This window comes from Aquarana catesbeiana, linkage group LG13, assembly GCF_042186555.1.
Source record: "Aquarana catesbeiana isolate 2022-GZ linkage group LG13, ASM4218655v1, whole genome shotgun sequence".
Lineage (NCBI taxonomy): Eukaryota > Metazoa > Chordata > Amphibia > Anura > Ranidae > Aquarana > Aquarana catesbeiana.
Genome location: NC_133336.1, coordinates 76744619 through 76767618, shown reverse-complemented (window position 1 = coordinate 76767618; position 23000 = coordinate 76744619). Strand labels below are relative to the sequence as shown.

General features: G+C 40.7%; 1 protein-coding gene across 3 annotated transcripts in view; it reads right to left on the bottom strand.

Moving 5' to 3' along the window:
• The window catches only part of LOC141117672 (cytosolic phospholipase A2 delta-like), an 84679-nt gene that overhangs the window by 46107 nt on the left and 15572 nt on the right, over nucleotides 1-23000 (bottom strand). For all 3 annotated transcript variants that reach the window (XM_073610642.1, XM_073610641.1, XM_073610643.1), the window contains exons 3-9: nucleotides 22748-22884; nucleotides 22328-22459; nucleotides 18057-18097; nucleotides 17911-17953; nucleotides 16565-16628; nucleotides 15562-15707; nucleotides 12527-12613 (exon numbers count right to left, since the gene is read on the bottom strand). In XM_073610642.1, the coding sequence (XP_073466743.1) occupies nucleotides 12527-12613; nucleotides 15562-15707; nucleotides 16565-16628; nucleotides 17911-17953; nucleotides 18057-18097; nucleotides 22328-22459; nucleotides 22748-22884 (650 nt within the window). The remainder of the gene's footprint in view (nucleotides 1-12526; nucleotides 12614-15561; nucleotides 15708-16564; nucleotides 16629-17910; nucleotides 17954-18056; nucleotides 18098-22327; nucleotides 22460-22747; nucleotides 22885-23000) is intronic.

The following is a 23000-nucleotide window of genomic DNA, read 5'->3' as shown; positions in this document are numbered from 1 at the left end:
GCATTCGGTTTCTTAACAAAACACCCAAACCAAGGGACATGCAAACATCCTTCATCATGGTTATTCCCGAACCAGATAAACACCATATTCTGTGCTCAAAATACAGACAAAATGCTCTATTGTTTTCTGAATATTTATTAAATTGCTAGCCCTTAGACTGAATAAGATCCTACCTTTGATAATTCACACAAATCATACTGGTGTCAAGCCATTCAGAGAAGCTAGAGATCACACCAGAAAAGCAAAAAAGACCTCCAATTTTGCCAATATGGAGAACAGTTAAGCCCTCCTACTAAGCTGAGACAGAAAAAGCTTTTGAGAGGTTAAGCTGGCCTTTCAGGCTCATTTACACTTGCTTTGACTTCGACACACATTAAAGTACCTACCACTTCAACATGCTGTTTTTACGTGTTTTTGATGCTTCAGCAATGCTTCTGTGATGCTTTAGTGGTGCTTCAGTGGTGCTTTTATGAAGCTTGGTAGAAGCCCTGTGTGTGTGTTTATATCTCACGCCTACAATTTCTCTAAAACAAAGCGAAGCTAAAGCTGAATAAAAGCTTCTCAAAAACTTCAGGTGCTTCAAGTGAGCTTTGTCATAGACTTCTATGGAGGCTTTGAAGACGCTTTGAAGCACCACAAAAGCGACATGGGGTATAACTTTTGAAGCAAAGCAAAGCAAGGCAAACACAAGATGTAAATAGGACTGTAAGCTAACCATTTTATTTAGTGACAGGTGCTTGACTGGCATGCAGAAAACTTTAAAAAAGCGTGTCCAAAGCCATGTTTTGAAGCAAGTGTAAATAAGCCCATATTTTCTACCCTTAAATTTATTGGCATTGAGGGCCTCTTTCTGCAGGCTATCACTCATCTGTATACCTCTCCCATGGCCATCATAAGGGCCCCATAGGCAACCTCTAGGCCAGGGGCCTTTGCCATCTCCCAGAGCATAAGACAGGGATATCCCCTTTCTCCCCTTCTATTTGCCCTATGTATAGAACCCTGAGTGTACCTTATATACATGTATGCATCTACCTAACATATTTATATGTGTCTAGAACATCTAGAGTAACTTATAGATTGTACATCTACAGTATATGTATAAAACCTCTAGCATCCCAAATTAGAAACAACCTAACAAATCACAGAATCTCAGTCAGAAACAAGGGATTCAGATTTCTAATTTCGCGGATGACATACTCCTGACTCAAACTCACAATTTATTGTGTAATATTTCTCAACTCCTTTAGTAAATCAGCTCATATGTGACTGCCATCTATACATCAATGCTATGTGCCTGTCTTATATACATTTATATGTCTACCTTACATATGTCTAAGTGTCTCCCTTGTAGGCATCTATGTTATGGTCTGTTTTTCATACATCCATGTGTCGACCTTATAGACATCTACCATATTAGAAACAGCCCCAAAATTCACTGAATCTAAGTCAGAAACTGGGAATTTAAGATCTACCTTTTTACAGATGTCATACTCCTAACTCAAACTCACAACTGATTGTGTAAAGTTTTTCAACTTCTGTAGAAAATTATCCCATATGTGTCTTACATTAATGTATGTGTTTACCTTCGACATTTATGTGTCTACTTTATAGACATCTATGTTATGTGTCTTTTTTAATATCCATGTGTCTACATTATATACATCTATGCTACTACATAACATACATCTGTGTGTCTATACCTTATTTACATGTAAGGTATTCTATGGATCTTGCTGTGTAATACATTACAAATCATTCTGCATATCTGTATCACATGGATAAGGTGTGTGATTGCCTCAGGCAAGCTATTCAGCTATTTGCATTTAAGTAATCCTAACATTAATGTCACTGAGTGAATGGCACAGCACGTGCGGAGTAATGTATACACATGGGAAAACTATGTTAATTAGGGTGCAAATGAGTGCCATGAACTAAACAAGCATTTTGTTTACGTCCTGTAGATGATCATCTCATAGAGGTAGTTCTTTGTATCTTTAAACAATTCATATTGCATTGACAGTATGAACCAAGGCAACAAAAAAAACACATTTGTAGGTTAATAGTTTGCCCCATTGTTCTACTATCATTATTATAGAAATCAGCACCAGCATATGCTATATGGGTTTATGAGGAAAAGTAGGCGTGTGATCAGAGTCCCCCCAGGTACTAATAATTGTGGTCTCCACCTTCCACATCCTCACTGTTAACAACAAGGCCACTATCCCCCTATTGCTTACACAACTTGGTAGACTGTAGTCTGACCAATTAAAGACAAACCGTCCTCCCTTTTCCATAGTAAAAAGGCGGATTCCAGCTCAAAGAAATTTATTTTCTACCAGTTTAATAAATTATACCATGGAAGATAGCAAAATAATTGAGTGTCAATGCTATACTGCCATGAAACACAACAATGGGCAAATAATAAAATACCATTTCTACAATGGATGAAATAATCTTGTCATTGAAAAGATTGACAGCTGCACACCAAGATATGATTTTTACCCATATAAAGACCCTGTCCCCAGTTCTAAGAAGTGTTGGATTCTGGGTAACTTTGCAGTACTTTTAACATCTTACTAAATGAGTGGATCAGAGAACAAGTGGTATCATATCTATTATTTTTACTGTATTGAAAGATAGTTTAAAATGAAGAAGTACGAACTAGTGACATGGCATACTCTACAATTAAGCCCTTGAGGCAGTGGTCCCCAAACGTTACCTTTTACCTGTTGCTTAAGACACTGTGCCTCACACTGACACCAATGATTGGGCACTATTCCAAAACTTTATTCTTCCCAATAACAACATACTTGGATTTTGCAAAAGCATTTGACATAGTTCCCCACACACAGCTTATGTGTATGGTAAAGTCTACAGGCTTGGAAAATCAGTTTGTAAATGGATAGAAAACTGGCTAAAAGACAGAATTCAGAGTAGTGGTTATTGATTCTTACTTTGAATGGTTTAAGGTTATCATTGGTGTACCACAAGGTTCATTGTTAGGACCCTTACTTTTTAATAACTTTATAAATTATATAGGGTCTGGGAATAAAAGTACCATTTCAGTCTTTGCAGATGACACCAAGCTATGCAGTGGAATAACGTCCTTACAGGATGTCTCCAATGTACAAGCTAACCTCAATGCACTGTTTAATTGGGCAACAATGTGGCAAATGAGGCTTAATGTTGATAAATGTAAAGTTATGCACTTGGGACTAAGAATATGCATGCATCATACATACTATAGGGAGTATAACTGGGAGCCTCCATAGTGGAGAAGGATCTGGGGGTTTTGTTAGATCATAAGCTTAATAATAGCGTGCAATGCCAAGCTGCAGTTTCCAAAGTGAGCAAAATCCTTTCTTGTATTAAGAGAGGTATAGACTCCAGAGAGAAAGATATCTTTTTGCCCCTGTACAAATCATTAGTAAGACCGCATCTGGAATATGCAGTTCAGTTTTGAGCACCAGTTCACAAAAAGGATATTGGGGGAACTGGAGAAAGTGAAGAGAAGGGCAACCAAACTGATAAGAGGCGTGGAGGAGCTCAGCTATGAAAAAAGATTAGAGGAACTGAATGTATTCTCTCTTGAGAAGAGGAGATTAAGGGGGGATATGATCAACATGTATAAATACATAAGTGGTCCAAATTGTGAACTTGGTGTGAAGTTATTCACTTTAAAGCGGAGTTCCACACAAAAATGGAACTTCCGCTTTTCGGAACCCTCCGCCCCCCTCCGGTGTCACATTTGGCACCTTTCAGGGGGGAGGGGGTGCAGATACCTGTCTAAGACAGGTATTTGCACCCACTTCCGGCATAGACTCCCATGGGAGTCTACGCCTCTTCCCGTCCCCACCGTGCTGTCTGCTGGGAGCCCACAGCTCCCAGGAGAGAGCGGAGACCACTTGGGATGCGCAGCGCGACTCGCACATGCGCAGTAGGGAACCGGGAAGTGAAGCCGCAACGCTTCACTTCCTGATTCCCTCACCTAGGATGGCGGCGGCAGCTGCCGAGAACTGAGCGGGTTCTCGGCGTCGCCTGCCGACATCGCTGGACCCTGGGACAGGTAAGTGGCCATGTATTAAAAGTCAGCAGCTGCAGTATTTGTAGCTGCTGGCTTTTAATATTTTTTTTTTTTGGCGGTGTGGGTGGACCCCCGCTTTAAGGTCATCAAAGAGGACAAGGGGGCAGTCTTTATGTCTGGAGGAAAAGAGGTTTAATCTCCAAATATGGAAATATTTCTTCACAGTAAAAGCTGTGAAAATGTGGAATAGACTCCCTCAAGAGCTGGTTCTGTCCAGCTCAGTAGATTGCTTTAAAAAAAGCCTGGATTCTTTCCTAAATGTACATAATATAACTGATTACTAACATTTATAGGTAAAGTTGATCCAGGGAATATCCGATTGCCTCTTGGGGGATCAGGAAGGAATTTTTTCCCTACTGGAGAAAATTAGACCATGCTTTGCTGGGGTTTTTTGCCTTCCATTGGATCTTCTGTGAGTATAGTATTGTGTATATAGGCTTGTATATATATATTATTTCCCTTTGATTGGTTGATCTTGATGGACCTGTATCTTTTTTCAACCAGACTAACCAGCAATCAGCGTACGGATGTCAGCCTGCCTGCAGCCGATTGTCCTTTCTTTGATGCATGTTGTTTTGAACTTCAATTGTAAGTTACTACATTAAAGTTTTTTTATATAATATTACGGGCTTCACTATGGGTCCTTCATTTCTCTTCCTGGGTATATGATGACTACATGCCTGAAAGCCACAATTCTGAAGTGATCATTGGGAGTTGTATACACATGAAGGAAGTTACACGGAGGTTGATGTCTGACGAGGGGTTCCAGTGGGCTGGATTTGCTGGATGCCATTGAGAGTTAACCATTCATGCCTAATCCTTATTACCTTCTGGTAAGCAGACTACATTATCACGTGGTGACAAGTGACTTTTCCACATCTACACACTACATCTGGTGATTTGATTCCTCCCACTCTTCAGACTCCTTTTGAACTGTTTTTTAGCGCCGCAATAATTTTTTTAATGTGATTTTTTATTGAACCACCCCATGTTGACCGTCATTCAGCCAGTGTGTACCGGGCTTTAGCTGGAGAGGATGAAGCATAACTGTGCCTGAAGCAGCATCAGTATTGTGTATATTACTACTAAGTCATTGTCCTACGTCTATGCTATTGCAGGGACCACCATATTCGCAGGAGTGTTTAGTGCTGGATAAGCACTAATTGTATGCAAAATGGTATGTAACACTTTTATAAATACCTGTCACTGCATGCAATGGAATCAGTATCAAATGTACCTTAAGAAAAGAATGTCAAAATCCCAAGTCCCTAGAAAAGGAAAGAAAGCTGACTGCATATACTTATGGTACAAATTAATTAGTGCAGCAATTCTCAACCAAATTTCCTCAGATTGAACACTGGCATTATATGGTGAGGTACCAGGTGCAGATTAAACCCAGCAAACGTAAATCGATATTTTGTTCTCAGACATATATTACAACTTTCTCTCCCAATATAAAATTACCATAGATTTTTAAGGACATTGACAACAAAACAAATCTATATTATACAAAAAGTCTTTAAAAAGTCAGTCCACTCAAAACAGATTTTCCAGAGTCTGACAGATGCTGGAGAGTTAAACCACCTAACAGTGTCTTATATCTCTCAGGGACCCTATTGGTGCGATACCTGTACTGAATTACAGTGTCTGAAAACTTATTGTGGCCTTTATGTGGGGGTCCCACTCACCCCTGTTAGATTTTATAATTAATTTTATATTCAGGAAAATGCAACTTTTAGGATATCATATTGTTCCATTTTATTGGTTGAACTAGATGGACTTGTGTCTTTTTTTAACTAGACTAACTAAGTAATTATGTAGCTGGAGAAGAAGGGAAATGCAAAGTTGGGCAAGAACAGGTAAAACGCAGATAACAGGAACAGAGCCTGCCACTATAACAGGGAGCTCTTGCTGTTGAAACATTCAAAGCAAACAGCACCACTCCAGTCCTGCACCTCTCCTACACTGTGGCCACCCGGATGCCAGCACAAGGAGCCCGTCTTCACAACTTGAAGGTACTGATAAATGTGAACTGCACACCAATGTCAGCTCTGTCAAATGCTTTTATTAGATCACAAGCGGCATAGCAACATACAAAATGTCCCTGCCCCTCCTTCATGCGTTTCATCACAATACGCTTAGTCGTAAGGATAGAGGTGGCCAGGGAAGGGGAGTGACTTATATACTCAATAATGTCATGATGCTTTTTAAAATGCTCACACATGTATTACATTACGTTGTCTCCTAGTATCTTCAATTCAAATGCCATCATATTCAATCTAGCCCAGTCTTTTTCAACTTTGGGTTTCTTCGGGGATGCCTTGGCAAAATACCTAAAAATTGTCCAAAAATTGTATACAAGCAAAATATTGGAAAATAAGAGAAATATATGAATATATATGAATGCTAGTCAGAACCAGTGTGCAAAGGAGCATTTGCTTTGGAAGAATAAATGACCTCTAACGTTGGGTGCCCTACCTGTGTGGATGTTGCTGCGTTGTGTAAAACTATTCGTTTAATTTTTTTACATTTTAGAATGGGGTGCCTCAAGATTGCATGGAATTTTAAAGGGTGCCTTCACTGGAAAAAGGTTGAGAAACACTGATCTAGGGTACACCCTTAGCAAAAGAGCATGAATATAAAAAGACTTCCTAAAACAGTCCGCATGTTCTTAATTATAAATGTTCTAATGTAAAATTTTCTTCCCATATGTTTTTTAAAATTTTTTAAGAGTGTTTTTAAAGAAGTTTTTTGAAGATGCTTGTTAAAGATGATGTTTGATCTTTTGCTAAAGTTATACCCTAGACTGGATATGATGAAGCTTGAATGGAAGATATTAGGAGATAATGTATACATGTGTGGGCCTTTGAAAAAGCATCATGACATTGCTGCTGCTTTAATGAGTATATAATTCACTCTCCTTCCCTGGCCGCCCCTATCTTTTCAAGTAAGCCTGCTGTGGTGAAACGCGTTAAGGAGGGGCAGTCCTTGGACAGGGACATCTTGTATGTTGTTAAGCAACTTATGGTCTAATAAAAGTATTTGGAAGAGTTGACATTGGAGTGTGGTTCGCATTTATTAGTACATCAGGGAGCTCTTGCTGTTTAGAGTATACAGTAACTAAAGGCAAAACTTTTTTTTTAGTTTTGGACAGAGTGGAGAAGGATTAGAACACCTGTCAGTTTTTATTGCTGTCTGTGCCCCCGTTAAGGAGATTCTCCCTCTCATTTCTTCTGTTCACCATTATCATTGAAAGTGAAAGTAAAAGAAATTACCCAGATTTTGGGTTGCCCCCAGAAAAATAATACAGGGAAATCTTCCAATGGGGAATCTAGTTCTGCTGACCTGGGGGTCCCCAAGGAATTTCCTTGATTTACAGGGATTTCCTCTCACTTTCTGTTTAGCTATGAGACAGGAAGTGAAGATAAATTTCTGCACTGGGACACAGATGGCAAAAAAAAATCTCACAGGGGTTATAACCCTATCTTTTTTCTATCCAAAATGAAAATAAAAGTTTTGCCTATAGTTCTACTTTAGGTATCCAGGACATATAAGATGCCAGGGGTTGCATCAGCCACCCAGGATCCACCTGAAACTAAAATAACACTTTGGGGTAGACTGACCTTTTAAAGTCTCATTGTGCAAATGTTGCTGTGTTTAACCCACTACATAGAGTTATGCTGCGTACACACGATCTGACTTTTTCCGCCAACAAAACCGTGGATTTTTTTTCCGAAGGATGTTGGCTCAAACTTGTCTTGCATACACATGGTCACACAAATGTTGGCCCAAAATTCCAAACGTGAGAACGCGGTGACATACAACACGTACGACGAGCCGAGAAAAATGAAGTTCAATAGCCAGTGCGGCTCTTTCTGCTTGATTCCAAGCATGGCGGAAAAAATTTGAGAACCTGCTCTCAAACATTTGCTGGCGGAAAGTCCAACAGCAAATGTTCGATGGAGCATACACATGGTCGGACCTTCCGACAACAAGCTCACATCCAACATTTCCCGTCGGAAAGTCCGACCGTGTGTACGCGGCATAAGACTTATATATCTATGCTGCACAAGGAGCTTAAGTTCCCAAAATAGTCATTCAGATACATGCATATACCAACAGGTCTTTGGTAGTACCCAGTTAATCTTCCAGCAGGTATTTGCACTGTGGAAGGAAATCAGGGCACGTGGAGGAAATTATACAAAAAGTTATGAGAAATAAATTCAATATAAACAAAGAGCAAAATATTTTGTCAATTTCCAGAAAGTTCTATATACCACCCAAGGCATATATGCAAAGTAAAATTCAGACATTATATATTTAGATAAACAGCATGGCAAAATATGTGGTACAAGAGGTGATGCAGGAATACCAGGGGCAGTTTAATGGCAAACCATAATGAGAAACTTTGATGAACCACAGCAGGAGTACAAGTGTAAAAAATATTACTGGGTTTAGAAAAGCCTAATTAGGAGCAAAACAAAATCTAACTTTTTATTATGGTAACTAGTTTAGCTTTGCTCGACTCTTGCTCAAGCCAAAATCAAATAACTAATATATTAATCATGCTGCAATAGCATACAAGGCATGCTAAAGAAGTATACGTATCAAAATGATTACAGGTCATAATGGTACTTGAGAGAACACTTTGGTATGTGTTAAGCACTTGCCTAAGGAATTAAGCTGCAATAGAGAAATAAAAAAACAAAAAACACCGCGCTCAAAAAACCTCTGATTAAGCTGCAGTCCAAATGTGCGATATACACAACAATATAGAACAAAACAAAAGAAAAAAGGAACTGCGCTATACCCTCAAATATTGTTTGTGCAAATTAATGGTGTGAAACCAATAATATCATTCATATACAAGCATAAAATTAAGGCAATCAAAAATGTGGTCTGCCTAAATCAAACACATAATAAATATATATAAAACAATAATACCAAACCACATATATTGTGAAAATGGGTGATAAAACAACACAGTCCATAAACCAGATGAATGGAAAAATCTTCTAGGGAAATGGGAAGAGTCCCTGGATAGCTCTTCATAGGAATCAGTGTGGAAAGGTAGAAATTGAGAAAACACCCAACAAAGTGATCCTCCACCACCTAAAATGCACACTTACCAGAAGTAAGCTTAAACAAGCTCATCGATAAACCAGAGGCCTGATGGACAGTGGGTGTGCGACGTCCCCCTATGCACTATAGCAGGCGGCAGGCAGTGAGGTGAGTAGGATCTTGATATTCAACCAGCGTTGAGGCATCCCTCTAGCAGCGTAGCTGCGAGTGTTGCGAAATTGCCGGCCAGCTGGCGAGCGCCCGTCCAAGTGTAAAGCGATGATGTCAGAACGTCACCCTCCCGACGTACGTTTCGTCTGTAGCTGACGAGGTCAGGGAGGGTGACGTTAGGAAATTAAAAGGACGTCATCGCTTTACACTTGGATGGGCGCTCGCCACCTGGCTGGCGATTTCGCTCTTTTTTAACCACTACATTGTAAGTTTTCTACTTTATTTAAATAAATTAGTTTTACGGAGTTACACTATGGTATCCTCTTTACTTCTATGTCTGTGAGTTGGAGATTAATATCCCCCCGTACACACTCACGGCTACGCCGCTAAAGGGATGCCTCAACGCTGGTTGAATATCAAGATCCTATTCACCTCACTGCCTGCCGCCTGCTATAGTGCATAGAGGGACTTCGCACACCCACTGTCCATCAGGCCCCTGGTTTATCGATGAGCTTGTTTAAGCTTACTTCTGGTAAGTGTGCATTTTAGGTGGTGGAGGATCACTTTGTTGGGTGGTTTCTCAATTTCTACCTTTCCACACTGATTCCTATGAAGAGCTATCCAGGGACTCTTCCCATTTCCCTAGAAGATTTTTCCATTCATCTGGTTTATGGACTGTGTTGTTTTATCACCCATTTTCACAATATATGTGGTTTGGTATTATTGTTTTATATATATTTATTATGTGTTTGATTTAGGCAGACCACATTTTTGATTGCCTTAATTTTATGCTTGTATATGAATGATATTATTGGTTTCACACCATTCATTTGCACAAACAATATTTGAGGGTATAGCGCACCATTGTACAAAACAAATGTATGCATTTAGAGTATGTCTCTTTTTTTTATACAGCAGTGATCTAAGGCACCAGTATTTGGTATTGTAAAAAGTTGTATGTTTGAAAAAAATTAAGCCTTCTTTCTGCTTACTGCTTTTCAAAATTATTTTAACAATGTTACATTGTTTATCTTGCTGTGCTATAACAGATGTTAGCTTTAGGTAACAGTACAGGGACAGGTCTATCTAGAGCAGTGGTTCTCAACCTGGGGGTCGGGACCCCCTTGGGGGTCAAATGATGATTTGCCAGGGGTCACCGAATCCTGGGCTGTTCTTGAAGCCCCACCGCTCTCCCAGCCTTTTTGCAGCCGGCCAGCTGGGCTGTCCCTGGAGCCTGCTGCCACCCACTCAGCCTCTTCGCAGCTGCCCATTCAGTTCACAGCATGGCTGGGGGGGAGAGACTAGAGGTCAGCTGACTGGTGAGGAATGTTAAGGGGGACTGAAAGAGACCCTATCCCCTGACTTCGGCATAGGCGGCACTGCTGCGAGACACCACAAAGTCGGAGACACAGTGAAGCCAGAGACACAGTGAGTAACACTACCTGTGACTATAGTAGCCATTAAAAGTCTCCACTACAGTTCTCGGATTAGCAGATGACCTTGATCAAGAGCACCTAAGTAGGCTGATCAGAACTCCCCCCAGGCACTGCCACTGATCCCACCCCCCACCATCACTGCCACTCATCCCAACTCCCTACCAGTACTGCCACTCATCCCATTCTCTCCACCCCCCCACCAAGGAGTAAGAGAGGAATAAAAATAGAGAATATATGGAAGGGAGAGGAAAAGAGGGGAAGGAACAAAGAAAAAGGGAGAGAAAGAAAAAGAGAACAAGAGAGACACCTAGGGGGAGGGATGGGGGAAAAAAAAACAAGAAATTAGAGAGAGAAAGATAAAAGAGAAAGAAAGGAGAACAAAGAGTGGTACATCCTAAAGTGTACCATAAGAGTTTTTAATACTGTACGAGTGGAAGGGACTCAGGGAGCGCTAAATGTCCATGGGTTAGGGGCGCAAATTACTTGTCTTGGGTGCTGACAACCCAGGCTACGAATATAATTTTACTGTTCGGGGGTTTCCACAACTTGGGAAATTTTATCAAGGGGTCACGGCACTAGAAAGGTTGAGAACCACTGATCTAGAGCCCAGGGCAAGGATGCAGAAATAGGCCCCCACCCCCAGGGTTAAAGCATGCCGTAGAATGGGTTTACTGCCCTATTTCCAATCTCTGCCCCTTTGCTCTGCTATGCCTAGGGCATCTGCCCCTTCTGTCCACCCCTATTAGGTAACCATTTCCACCAATCACAGTATTATGTGGAGCTTTTAGGTGTAAAATCATAACCAGCAAGTACCATATTTTACTGACAAGTGACTTGGCATTATGGTATGTGCTTCACCTCTAGGCATATACTCTCTGACAGAAGGGTATAAAAATTTCAAACACTTACATGCTAAAAATATTTGGAGATAAGCTTACTTTACTTCTGAGTTTTCATTTAACTATTTAAGGACCGGAAGGATCTACCCCCTTAATGACCAGGCCATTTTTTTGCGATATGGCACTGCATCGCTTTAACTGACAATTGCATGGTCGTGCTACGCTGTAAACAAACAAAATGTATGTCCTTTTTTTCCCCCACAGATAGAGCTTTCTTTTGGTGGTACTTGATCACCTCTGCGGTTTTTATTTTTTGCACTGATAAACAAAAATTTTTTTTAAAAAACATTTTTAAGAAAAAAAACAATATTTTTTTCCTTTTTGCTATTAAACATATACAAAAAAATATATATATATAAAAACACAAATTTCTTACTAAGTTTAGGCCGATATATATTCTTTTACAATAAGCGTATATTGATTGGTTTGCGCAAACGTTATAGCATCTAAATAATAGGAAATACTGTAGATTTATGGCATTTTTATTATTATTATTTTTTTTACTAGTAATGGCGGTGATCTGTGATTTTTAGCGGGACTGAGACATTACAGCGGACAGATCGGACACCTAACTGACATTTTTGACACTTTTTTGGGAACCAGTGACATTATTACAGTAATCAGTGCTTAAAACATGCACTGTTATTGTACTAATGACTAATGACTAATTGTACTAATGACACTGGCAGGGAAGGGGTTAACATCAGCGGTGATTAAGGGGTTAAATGTGTTTACTAACTGTATGGGGGACTGTGTGACTGGGGATACACTTTGGTAAGTACACTGGTAAAGCCATGCAAAGTATTTTACCAATTCTCTGGTCTTCATCACAATCACTTTTAGCAGAAGAACAGAATAAAGAAGAAGGCACTTACTTGAACTGTAGAAAGGTGGATCTTCTGTTCCTGGCCCACATGAAGGGCTTTCACTGGAACCACTTGAAGACACTGATCGTCTGTGCCCTATATCCGATAACAAGGGTTCATTTAAATGCTAATGGTTCAAACATCTGGATGGTTCAAAGAAATTAAAAGAACCTCAACTACTAAATGATATATTGCATTGCTTACTCTCTACTGGTTAAAACGAAGCCTGAGTAACGTTAGAATGAAATTAAAAATAAGGGCATTTTCATGAGAATGCAGAATGATCCAGTTATATAAGAATGTGCACTTCTGCTGTTCAAAGCCAATATATTAATTTAGGGCTTAAATAAGTGAGGGTGTACAAAGTCCACAAAACAAAGGAGCACCCCAGTCTACCATGTACACACAATGGTGTCCTATGTGCACCTTTCAATAGTATTATTAGAAAGGGAGCACGAAAAACATAAAATATTCAGGTGAATTGTTTTTAGCAATCTGTCATTCTTGAGATGTTTCTGGGTGGTATACATACATCACAAATGTGGGTACACAGACAAAATCAAATGTATTTCAAACTAGATCTAAGCAGTTTTAATGATGAACATAGAAGTCGGTTACAATTTGCTCACATCTTAATTCTCTTAAAATATTTCAAAAAGAGTTTGAACATATACATAGTCATATAAGGTAAATAAATACTGGTATCAAAGAGAGTAGTTATCTCTCCTATGTAAACAAATCCTCAGAGATACTGTAGTAAATACCATCATATTAAAACCTATATAAAACCAGTCATTAACATGTGCAGACACTGCAAAGAACATCTGTAAGGGTCCTTTCACACTGGGGCGGTTTGCAGGCGCTATTGCGCTAATAATTGCGCCTGCAAACTGACCCAAAAGTGCCGCTGCTTTCATTCCAGTGTGAAAGCCCCGAGGGCTTTCACACTGGAGCGATGCGCTGGCAGGACAGGAAAAAAAGTCCTGCTAGCAGCATCTTCGGAGCGGTGAAGGAGCGGAGTGTATACCGCTCCTTCACCGCTCCTGCCATTGAAATCAATGGGACGGCGCGACTATACCGCCGGCAAAGCGCCTCTGCAGAGGCGCTTTGCGGTGGTTTTTAACCATTTCTCGGCCGCTAGCGGGGGGTAAAGCCGCCCCGCTAGCGGCCGCATACCGACGGTAAAGCGCCGCTTACAATAGTGGCGCTTTACCGCCGACGCCTGCCCCAGTGTGAAAGGGCTCTTAGAGCAGCCAAAATAACACACAAAGTGTGTTGTCAGCATTAAAAGGCTTAGGCTGATCACCCAGCAAATAAACAAAATTAAATGCAGTTTTGCATTCATTGCAATAAAGTCAATTTATTTTTGGATGCAGCTAGTGTAAGTACCTGAATCTGCTTTGAAGGCATCCTCTTGTAATCCCTTTATAATACTAAGTACTCAGACTGGTGGAGGGGGGTGGGAAATCAGCACCCTAAGATAATCAGGCTCTGTTGCATGCATGTGTGCTAGCAAGTGTGGCAATGTCAGGTCCTATATGATAAACGTTAGGTGATACTGCGCCACGGAATCCACAAACACAGTATGAGAGTGCAAATAAATGGGATATAAAATGAAATAGAAGTGATGAAAAAGGGCAAATGAATGCCCTGATGTTCCAAAAGAGAAAGATGCTGCCTCTACAGATTACTACCACTTAAGTGGAGCACAAAATAAATTGGGAAGTTGTAGGCGCGGCACTACATCTCATTTGATTTAATTATGAATAAATAAAAAAAATGTCAGGTCCTGTCACTGAAAAAGTAGGAGAAAACAATACAAGTAATTTCCGAAACAGGGTTTGGAGCTTGTGGAAGTGCTTTGGAAGGAAAGGAGTCTCCAATCCTGTGTCCAGGTCTTCCCAAAAACCATCAGGCTGAGTATGCAGGTGTTCAGCTTTTATAATCTAGGTCCTAACATTAGTTCAGGGCTCCACCCGACAGACACAAGCTCTCTACATAGGGATCAGGAGGACCCCAATCCTTCCCCAGGAGTCAAAGAGGCTGCACGGGGCAGCCAAGGAGTGTATGTCTGCACAGTGTAGGTGCAGCTGGTGACAGAGCAGGTATAGAGTTTGTATGAGAGCACTGAGGTGCTGTGTTAGGTTGTCTGGAAGACCAAGGCAAAAGGTCTGAGCAGGTTGCACTGCTAGAGAGAGCCACGAAGCTGAACCTCATTGATGTTCCTGCTGATGGTGGAAACCCCTGCATGGGCAACTGATTTCTTATCTGAAATGTTTCTGTTTTGTTAGTAAAAGTGGGCCAGCAAGTACTTAAATGGCATTTCAGGGCGAGGGATGACCCCCTAGTCTGTTGCTGCTACTTCATTATCTAGTCACAGCAATGGTGGCTGCCTATTAGGGCTGTGTTAATCTCATGACTGGATAGCCAAATTTAAAAATACCTTGGTGGGTAAAACAGCTCCTCTTTATATTTCGACCATATATTTAGCTGGTTGCTTGGAGTTTGGCTTTAAGTTAAATGCAATTAAACAGAATCATAATGCAAGAGTAAGTTTCTGTAGAGTTGGGTTTATTCAGCAATCAGTGTTAGCTTAAAACTTAAACTTCATATTTACGGTACTTTTCTCTTCAATATATTTGTAATGAGTATTCCTTTAATTCTTCTTCTTCTAAGGCTCGGTTCACACTAGCCCGATTTCAAAGTCACGCAACTTTCAGAGCAACTTTGCTGTCCGACTTTGATACGACTTTGATGTGACTTTTTACATTCTGTGGCATTGAAGTCATATCAAAGTCGGACCAAATTAGTGCAGGAACCTTTTCTAAAGTCGGGCAGACTTGTGTAGTATAAGTTAAGAAGGCTCTCATAGGGAAACATTGACTTTCACATGTCATCCGACTTGGGGTCTTACAAGTCGAATCCTATGTCATAACCGAGCCTAATGCGATTAATAAAACAGTTACTTTTCTGAACCTTAGTTAAAAAACAAACAACTATACCAAAAGATTGTTTGTGGAAAGCTACTTAATGTTTTGCTTTACCTCTAACTGGGCTATAAGTTGAGGGTCCCACTTCCTGATACAATGAAATTTGCATTTATATGTGTGATCACTGCCTGCTGCAGACCGCAGTTCCACTCTGTATTTCCTTTCACAAGAATCCTCCACTGATAAAGAAAGATGGCCACCTACATGCATAATAAAAAAAAATGTAAATCTGCAGCAATTTTTTAAAGTCCTACATTATGCATTGCTTTTCAAAAATTATATTCCAATGTAAACATAAAAATTATTATTATTATTAAGGTACTTATATAGCGCCATCAATTTACGCAGCGCTTTTACATATACATTGTACATTTGCATCGGTCCCTACCCTCAAGGAGCTTACAATCTAAGGTCCCTAACTCACATTCATATACTAGGGCCAATTTAGACAGAAGCCAATTAACCTACCAGCATGTCTTTGGAGTGTGGGAGAAAACCAGAGTACCCGGAGGAAACCCACGTGGACACAGGGAGAACATGCAAACTCCAGGCAGGTAGTGTCGTGGTTGGGATTTGAACCAGCGACCCTTTTTACTGCTAGGCGAGAGTGCTACCACTACACCACTGTGCCACCCAAAATCTAAATTCAAATTTGTGTAGAGAACACAGAGAGAACACAGTCTAAATCTGAGGATCAGTGATCTGTGTTTTTTTTCCTGTACAGAATCCAATAGTTAACATTAGACCCCCTCCCCAGCAACAAAATACCCCCAGCAACAAAATATCCCCATCCCCAGAAAAAATAGACCCCCCCCCCAACAATAATTTACCACCAGCCAGCAATAATAGATCCCCCAGCAGCCAATAACAATAAACCCCTATCCTTTGCAACAGTTGCCCCCCCCCCACCAAAACCACACCCCCAACAACAACAACAGATCCCCCAGCAGCCAGCATCAGTGGACCCTCCAGAACCCCATGCCAATACATTAATTCAGTGCTGGAGAACCATCACGTTCCCACTGAAGAAAAAGCCCTGAAATTTATAACAACCCACCAAGTAAATTCCCTGGGATCCTCTGCTTGTCGACAGATATTTCAAGACAGGACATCTCTCTGCACTGCAACATAAAACAAAAAAAATTGCAGCAAATATTCATTTTACATAAAAAAAGTCTTCATATATTTGACTCAAGCCATCTGTAGACGGTTTGAACCTCGGCTAGTTCAGCAGGGACCAGGCAAGATTCGAACCATGTATGAACAGGCTGAATGTACCCAAGTTGATCAACTTGGGTACAACCAGCCTGTTGGATTTAGCATGTGATTATTGTTAGCGGCATAGATGTGCGCAGCCTATTGCATTAGGGTGTGCACCTAAAACATGTGTGTGTGTATATCTATATATTCACAGAAGTGTACGGTATTTTTATCATTATAACTTTTTTACTATTTTATTATTTTTTTACCATAGTGTATTATCATTTTTTTTTTTTTACAATTTTTTTAGGAGCCTCATTGGGGGCTTTGGTAAAATAACAGGGGTCTAAACAGACCCCTGATGTCTAACTTTTTAAACAGAGAAAGGGACTGAACACAAAGATTCCCCAGTCCTTTTCTCTACAGCCAAGCAAGCAGTAGGGGGAATCTGCACAGCACAGCGTAATTAGGGTGTGCCCAGGCACACCTGGCACACCCTGTGCGCACGCCTATGGTTAGCGGCTATTATAGAGAGCTGCCCCCACCGGGAGAACATAATGGCTCCGCGGGAGGGAATCAAGTGATTTTCTTTCCTGCAACCCATGGTTACCAAGGATGCTACATACACAACCCAAAAAAACAAGGACACATGCATAGGATCTAACTATACACAGTAGACTTATGCTGGCCATACACTATACGAAAAATCGGCCAAACCCATTTTCGAAAAATGAACATTCCGCCGTGAGCGCAAACGTGAGTGCAAATAGTGCCATCATGTAATGACTGATAAATCGTTCAGTGGACATAAATGAATGCATTTTTTGTTTATTTTTTTACATATACCTAGTGCAGTCAGTTCGGACGGGAAACACATTAACCTTTCAATTTATCGTTCGTTCGGCAGAACATTTCCAAACGTGCCCTTTGTTTTTTTTCGGCTCAAAAACGTCCCAACCAATATCGATTTTGTGCCCATTAACTGGCTGAAAAACGAATGAACTGTCTAAATGACCAAATTTCGGCCAATTTTTCGTATAGGTTATGGCCAGTATTAGATGACTGACATTGTATTCTGCCCCTGACACCTCACAAATTGCTTCCAAAATGAATGTGCCTTTGCTGTTCTTTTGCGTGGTAAGGCAAAAAAAAGCTATTCAGGAGCTGAAAATCTGCTAAACCATTATTATTGCTTATACTTACCACAAGAACTCCATTTGTCACAATTTTCTCATGACTATGTGCTCTGAAAAAGCAAAAAACAAAAAAAACACACACTTTTTGTTTAATTTAATATTGTTTTGTATTAAAACATACTGAACTGTAAAAGAAATTAAACATTTACTTACATTTGCCTCACAGTGAATTCTACTTCCAACGTCTGTTCTCCCTGAAGAGTAAGAGAATATTTAAGTATGTTAGTAATCACTGATCACAATTCACTGATACTGTCTATGGATAGGTTAGTTATTTATCAAACTCAAAAATAACTTGAGACTCTGTTGATATTATTGAAAATTGATACAGTTCAAAGCAACGTGACAAAATTCTGTACCATCATCCAAAGATATTAAAATTGGAACATTTTCACAGTTTGACAACCTGAGGTCAGCAAAACAATTTATGAATTTCTTACATGACCACTTTATAACATGCCTTAGGCCCCTTTCACACGAGGCGGACTCCGTTTCTACGGAGCCCGCCTCGGTCCGCCGGCTCAGCGGGAGATCACTGAGCAGGGAGGGGTTTGTCAGGCGCCGCTGCCCCCTATAGAGGGATCGGATGAAAACGGACAGCATGTCCGTTTTCATCAGATCTCACCCGATCCGCCAGCGACGGACCTGGACGTAGGGCCATCCGTCTGCTTTTAGCGGATCGGACCGGGTCGGATGTCAGCGGACATGTCTCCGCTGACATCCGTCGCTCCTTAGGCTAACATGGAGCGCCCGTTCAGGTCCGCCGTCAAAACTGACAGGCGGACCTGAATGGTCCGATCGTGTGAAAGGGGCCTTAAAGAGAAAACATTGCCCTCTGGGTGATCTATGTACATTACAAGGACTTTAACAAACTTTGTTGCAGATTGCTACCTTTTGTTTTTCTGAAGGAATAGCTGTTTGTTACTCCATGTGATGAGTGCATTTGTATGGGTGTGTCTTAATGATTATCAGTCAGCTGCTGCGACTGCAGGGCTCTAATGAGGAAAGCTGCTGGGTCTGCATCCCTTTAGACGCAATTTTGCTTTGAGAGTATCACACCACAAATTACATTATCATTGCAGGGGATGCCATAAATCTAACTTGTATCTTAGTGCAGACTTCTGGGAAAATCAGTAAGCCAATCACACAAGCAGGAAATGACATATCTGGTGGGCGTTCTGTACACCATCTGTGTACAGAATGCCTCCAGGTAGCCATATTGCATTGCATTTTACAGAAAATTATAGCACTGCAGATTGAAAAGGAAAGGTGATTTTTAATAACATTCAATTACAGTATGACTTGTGTTGCAATTGTAAATGTTATATATATATTTTTTTTCTATTTTTTTTTCCCACAAAAGTGGAGTTACCCTTTAAAGAAGAATTCCAGGTAAGATATCTTTAAAGAATTACATTGGTCCGGCTTAGACCGATGTAACTATGCATATAGTATACCTGAGAGATCCTTATAGAACAGGGTTTCTCAACTAGGTTTCCATGGAACGTTAGAACATTCCTCCAGAGCTTTCTAGGGGTTCCTTGAGCAATGAGCAATTTCTGCCTCTCAAATAAGTTTCCACTGACACCCCTCTCGCTGCTTGTAAAAGCAATCCAGCAGCTAGGTAGCCACTAGCATTGCTTTTACAAGAGATCCGAACAACGGCTCTAAAAAACGGTACTGAGGTGATGCCTGCAGCTGCAGGCATCATCCTGGTATAACTACTCAAACTCCAGTGACATACGTGTACATCGCTAGAGCTGAAGTGGTAATACAAAGTATATAAAAACAACAGGAACAATAGACATCCAATTACATGAATGTAGGTCACAAGGGGCCATGAAATGTGAACATTACCATAGTCAACAAAGGAAATGACATTGCTGTGTCAAGGATAACCAGAACATCTCTCAAAGCCAGAGTTCACATTAAGAGGACAATGTCATGGGATGCTAGAAAGTTGCTTTGATTTGAATTAAATTTGAGGGCCTATGTACACAGCGTGTCCCCCATAAATGAGGCTGTAGATATTAACCATAACAAGAGGAAATAAGTAAAACCCAGTCCCTCTATGAGAGAAGAATAGAAGAGCAGATCAAAAGAGAGAAGTTCTTATTACTACACTTTATATTTCCCAGTTTCTTCAAGGTGAGCAAGTCAGTACTGTAGTAAAAACACATTAATGTAGATGTACAAGTCAAAGGTGGACCAAATCCCAAGAGTCCAATATTCATATGGGACTGCTCAAAAGAAAGCTCTACTATATAAAATATGGACACTGCCATTACTTACCTTCTTCTTCAAATGTTAATTTATTGGCCTAATTTTAATACTTTCTGAAACCCTGGCCTGGAAAAGGGATGCAGATTAGAAAGTCAAGAAGAAGTTATTATGGCTAATCTGCATACTTGTTCCAGGTCAGTATCTTAAAGTGCTGAAGCCAATGAATTATAATAACAGACAAGATATTAGTATTGTATGGGCAGATGTTTTCCTGGAGAACAATAAGCCCATCTACCCATTGTTTGTAGTGACAGAACCCACCATAGTTTCTGCTGCAACCTACTGATGAACTAAACTGGTGCACACACAGTTGCAATCTTCACTTCCTCCTATTACTGGAAAGAGTCAAGGATTGATCTGTTTCAATAAGTTGGAAAATTAGCTCTAGTGTAATTAGGAGTGATTGTTATTGACCCCTAGGGTAACCCTAAAGGTATATTCCTTGTTCAAGCATTGTACCGGGATTCCAATTCTAGACAGATTTAGGACAATCATGGTCATCCTAAAAACAACCCCTTAAGTGAACAATATCAGCACGGTTTATGTGTAGTCCATTGCGCCAACTAGTGCTGTAACAAGGGCACCCAGTGCCCAGGGTAAAGATGCCAACCTGCGATCCTCCCCCCAGTGTGGAGTAATGGGAGGGTTAATAGCAATGCACCAAAACATATGTAACATATGAGTTTTATAGCGGTCCACAATCTAGTTCCTGATAAAATATGGGAAAAACAGTAACATTGAAAAAAATGCCCTAGCATCGGTGTGAGGAAAAAAATGCCCCTGCTTTTGTGGTATCACTGGAAGAAAGAAATGCCCCTGCATCCATGATGTCATTGGAAGGAAAATATGCCCCTGCTATGATGGTGTCAATGGAAGGAGAAAAATGTCCCTGCATGGGTGGCGTCACTGGAAATAAAAATGTCCTTGCATCAGCGGTGTCATTGGAAGAAAAAAAGGTTTCAGCACCAGTAGTGTCACTGAAAGGCAAAAATGCCTGTGTCGGCAATGTCACTGCAAGGAAATATGTTCCTGTGTCGGTAATGTCACTGCAAGGAAATATGTCCCTATGTCGGCAATGTCACTGCAAGGAAATATGTCCCTGTGTCGGAAATGTCACTGGAAGGAAATATGTCCCTGTGTCGGAAATGTCACTGCAAGGAAATATGTCCCTGTGTCGACAATGTCACTGCAAGGAAATATGTCCCTGTGTCGACAATGTCACTGCAAGGAAATATGTCCCTGTGTCGGCAATGTCACTGCAAGGAAATATGTCCCTGTGTCGGCAATGTCACTGCAAGGAAATATGTCCCTGAGTCGGCAATGTCACTGCAAGGAAATATGTCCCTGTGTCGGCAATGTCACTGCAAGGAAATATGTCCCTGTGTCGGCAATGTCACTGCAAGGAAATATGTCCCTGTGTCGGCAATGTCACTGCAAGCAAACATGTCCCCGTATCTGTGGTTCCACTGGATGAAAAAATGTCCTTGCACCTGTGGCATCACTGGAAGGAAAAATGTCCCTGCATCTGTGGTGTCACTAGAAGGAAAAATGTCCTTGCGTCGGTGGTGTCACTAGAAGGAAAAATGTCCCTGCACATTTGGCATCACTGGAAGGAAGAATGTCCCTGCGTCAGTGGTGTCACTAGAAGGAAAAATGCCCCTGCACTTGTGGCATCACTGAAAGGAAAAATGTCCCTGCAATGGTGGTGTCTCTATAAAGAAAAATGCCCCTGCACATTTGGCATCACTGGAAGCAAAAATGTCCCTGCAGTGGTAGTGTCGGTTTGAGAAGGAGTGATTTGGCAGTGGTAAGAAGGTGGGATGGGAGCTGAGAGGATGGTTTGAAAGGTGGTGAGGGGACATTATGTTACCTCCTCACCTGTTTTAATAGCTAAAAGTCTTCACCAATGCCCCACAACCACAAGCATCAGTTGAATGGGTCAAGTTCTGTGGGTGGTACTGCCTTTTGAATGCGACAAGGGATATAAGCCTTGCCATGGAATGTATACAACCCCATCAGCTCCCTTTGCAGCTTAAGGGAGCTCATTAGGGAGAGGTAAAAATGTGACATAAACACATGTGTTTGAGATGTAGAAGTACCCAGTACCCATGTAAGGTTAAAATCCTGATCAGTAGACTTACGGTAGGGTCCAAACAAAAAGACTTTGTCTTAGTTTCTCCAGGTCTGACATTTGCCACATCATAAGCGACGAAATATAACAGATCATTCTTGGAGATCACATCCTCATCATGAAGCGTCAAATGTATCACGTTCTGTAAATATAAATCTCAGATTATCATGTTCAATAAATGATAACAAAAGGCTTTTACAAAACTATTTCTTGAAAACAATTATCATGATTATATAATTAATATAAATAACTGGAAGCCTACAGTATTAAGGCTTCTTATTTCAAAAGAGAGGGGAAAGATTTTGCTGACTGTGGTGACAAGTCAGATTTGTTTTTTTTTACACTTTTACCACAGCATGAATAGATAAATCTGATTGGTATAAGGGCATTTCTTTACATACTTTCAGGTAAAGGTCTACAGTGAACTTACCTTGACATTATTGCTGATGATGAACTCAAATGTTTCATTCCAGACAGGACAACTGCTATTTGATACAGTGCCGGTCTTTGGCATACTATTAGTGGCAGTTGGGAGCCACAAACATACGTAACAGTCAGCATTGCTCACTGTAAACAACAAAAGACAGCAGTGTAAGTACATACAATTCACATAGATAAGGCAGGTAGGTGTCTTACCAAGGGCAAAAAATGATGGAGCACCTGCTTGTCCTGACTTGCATCAG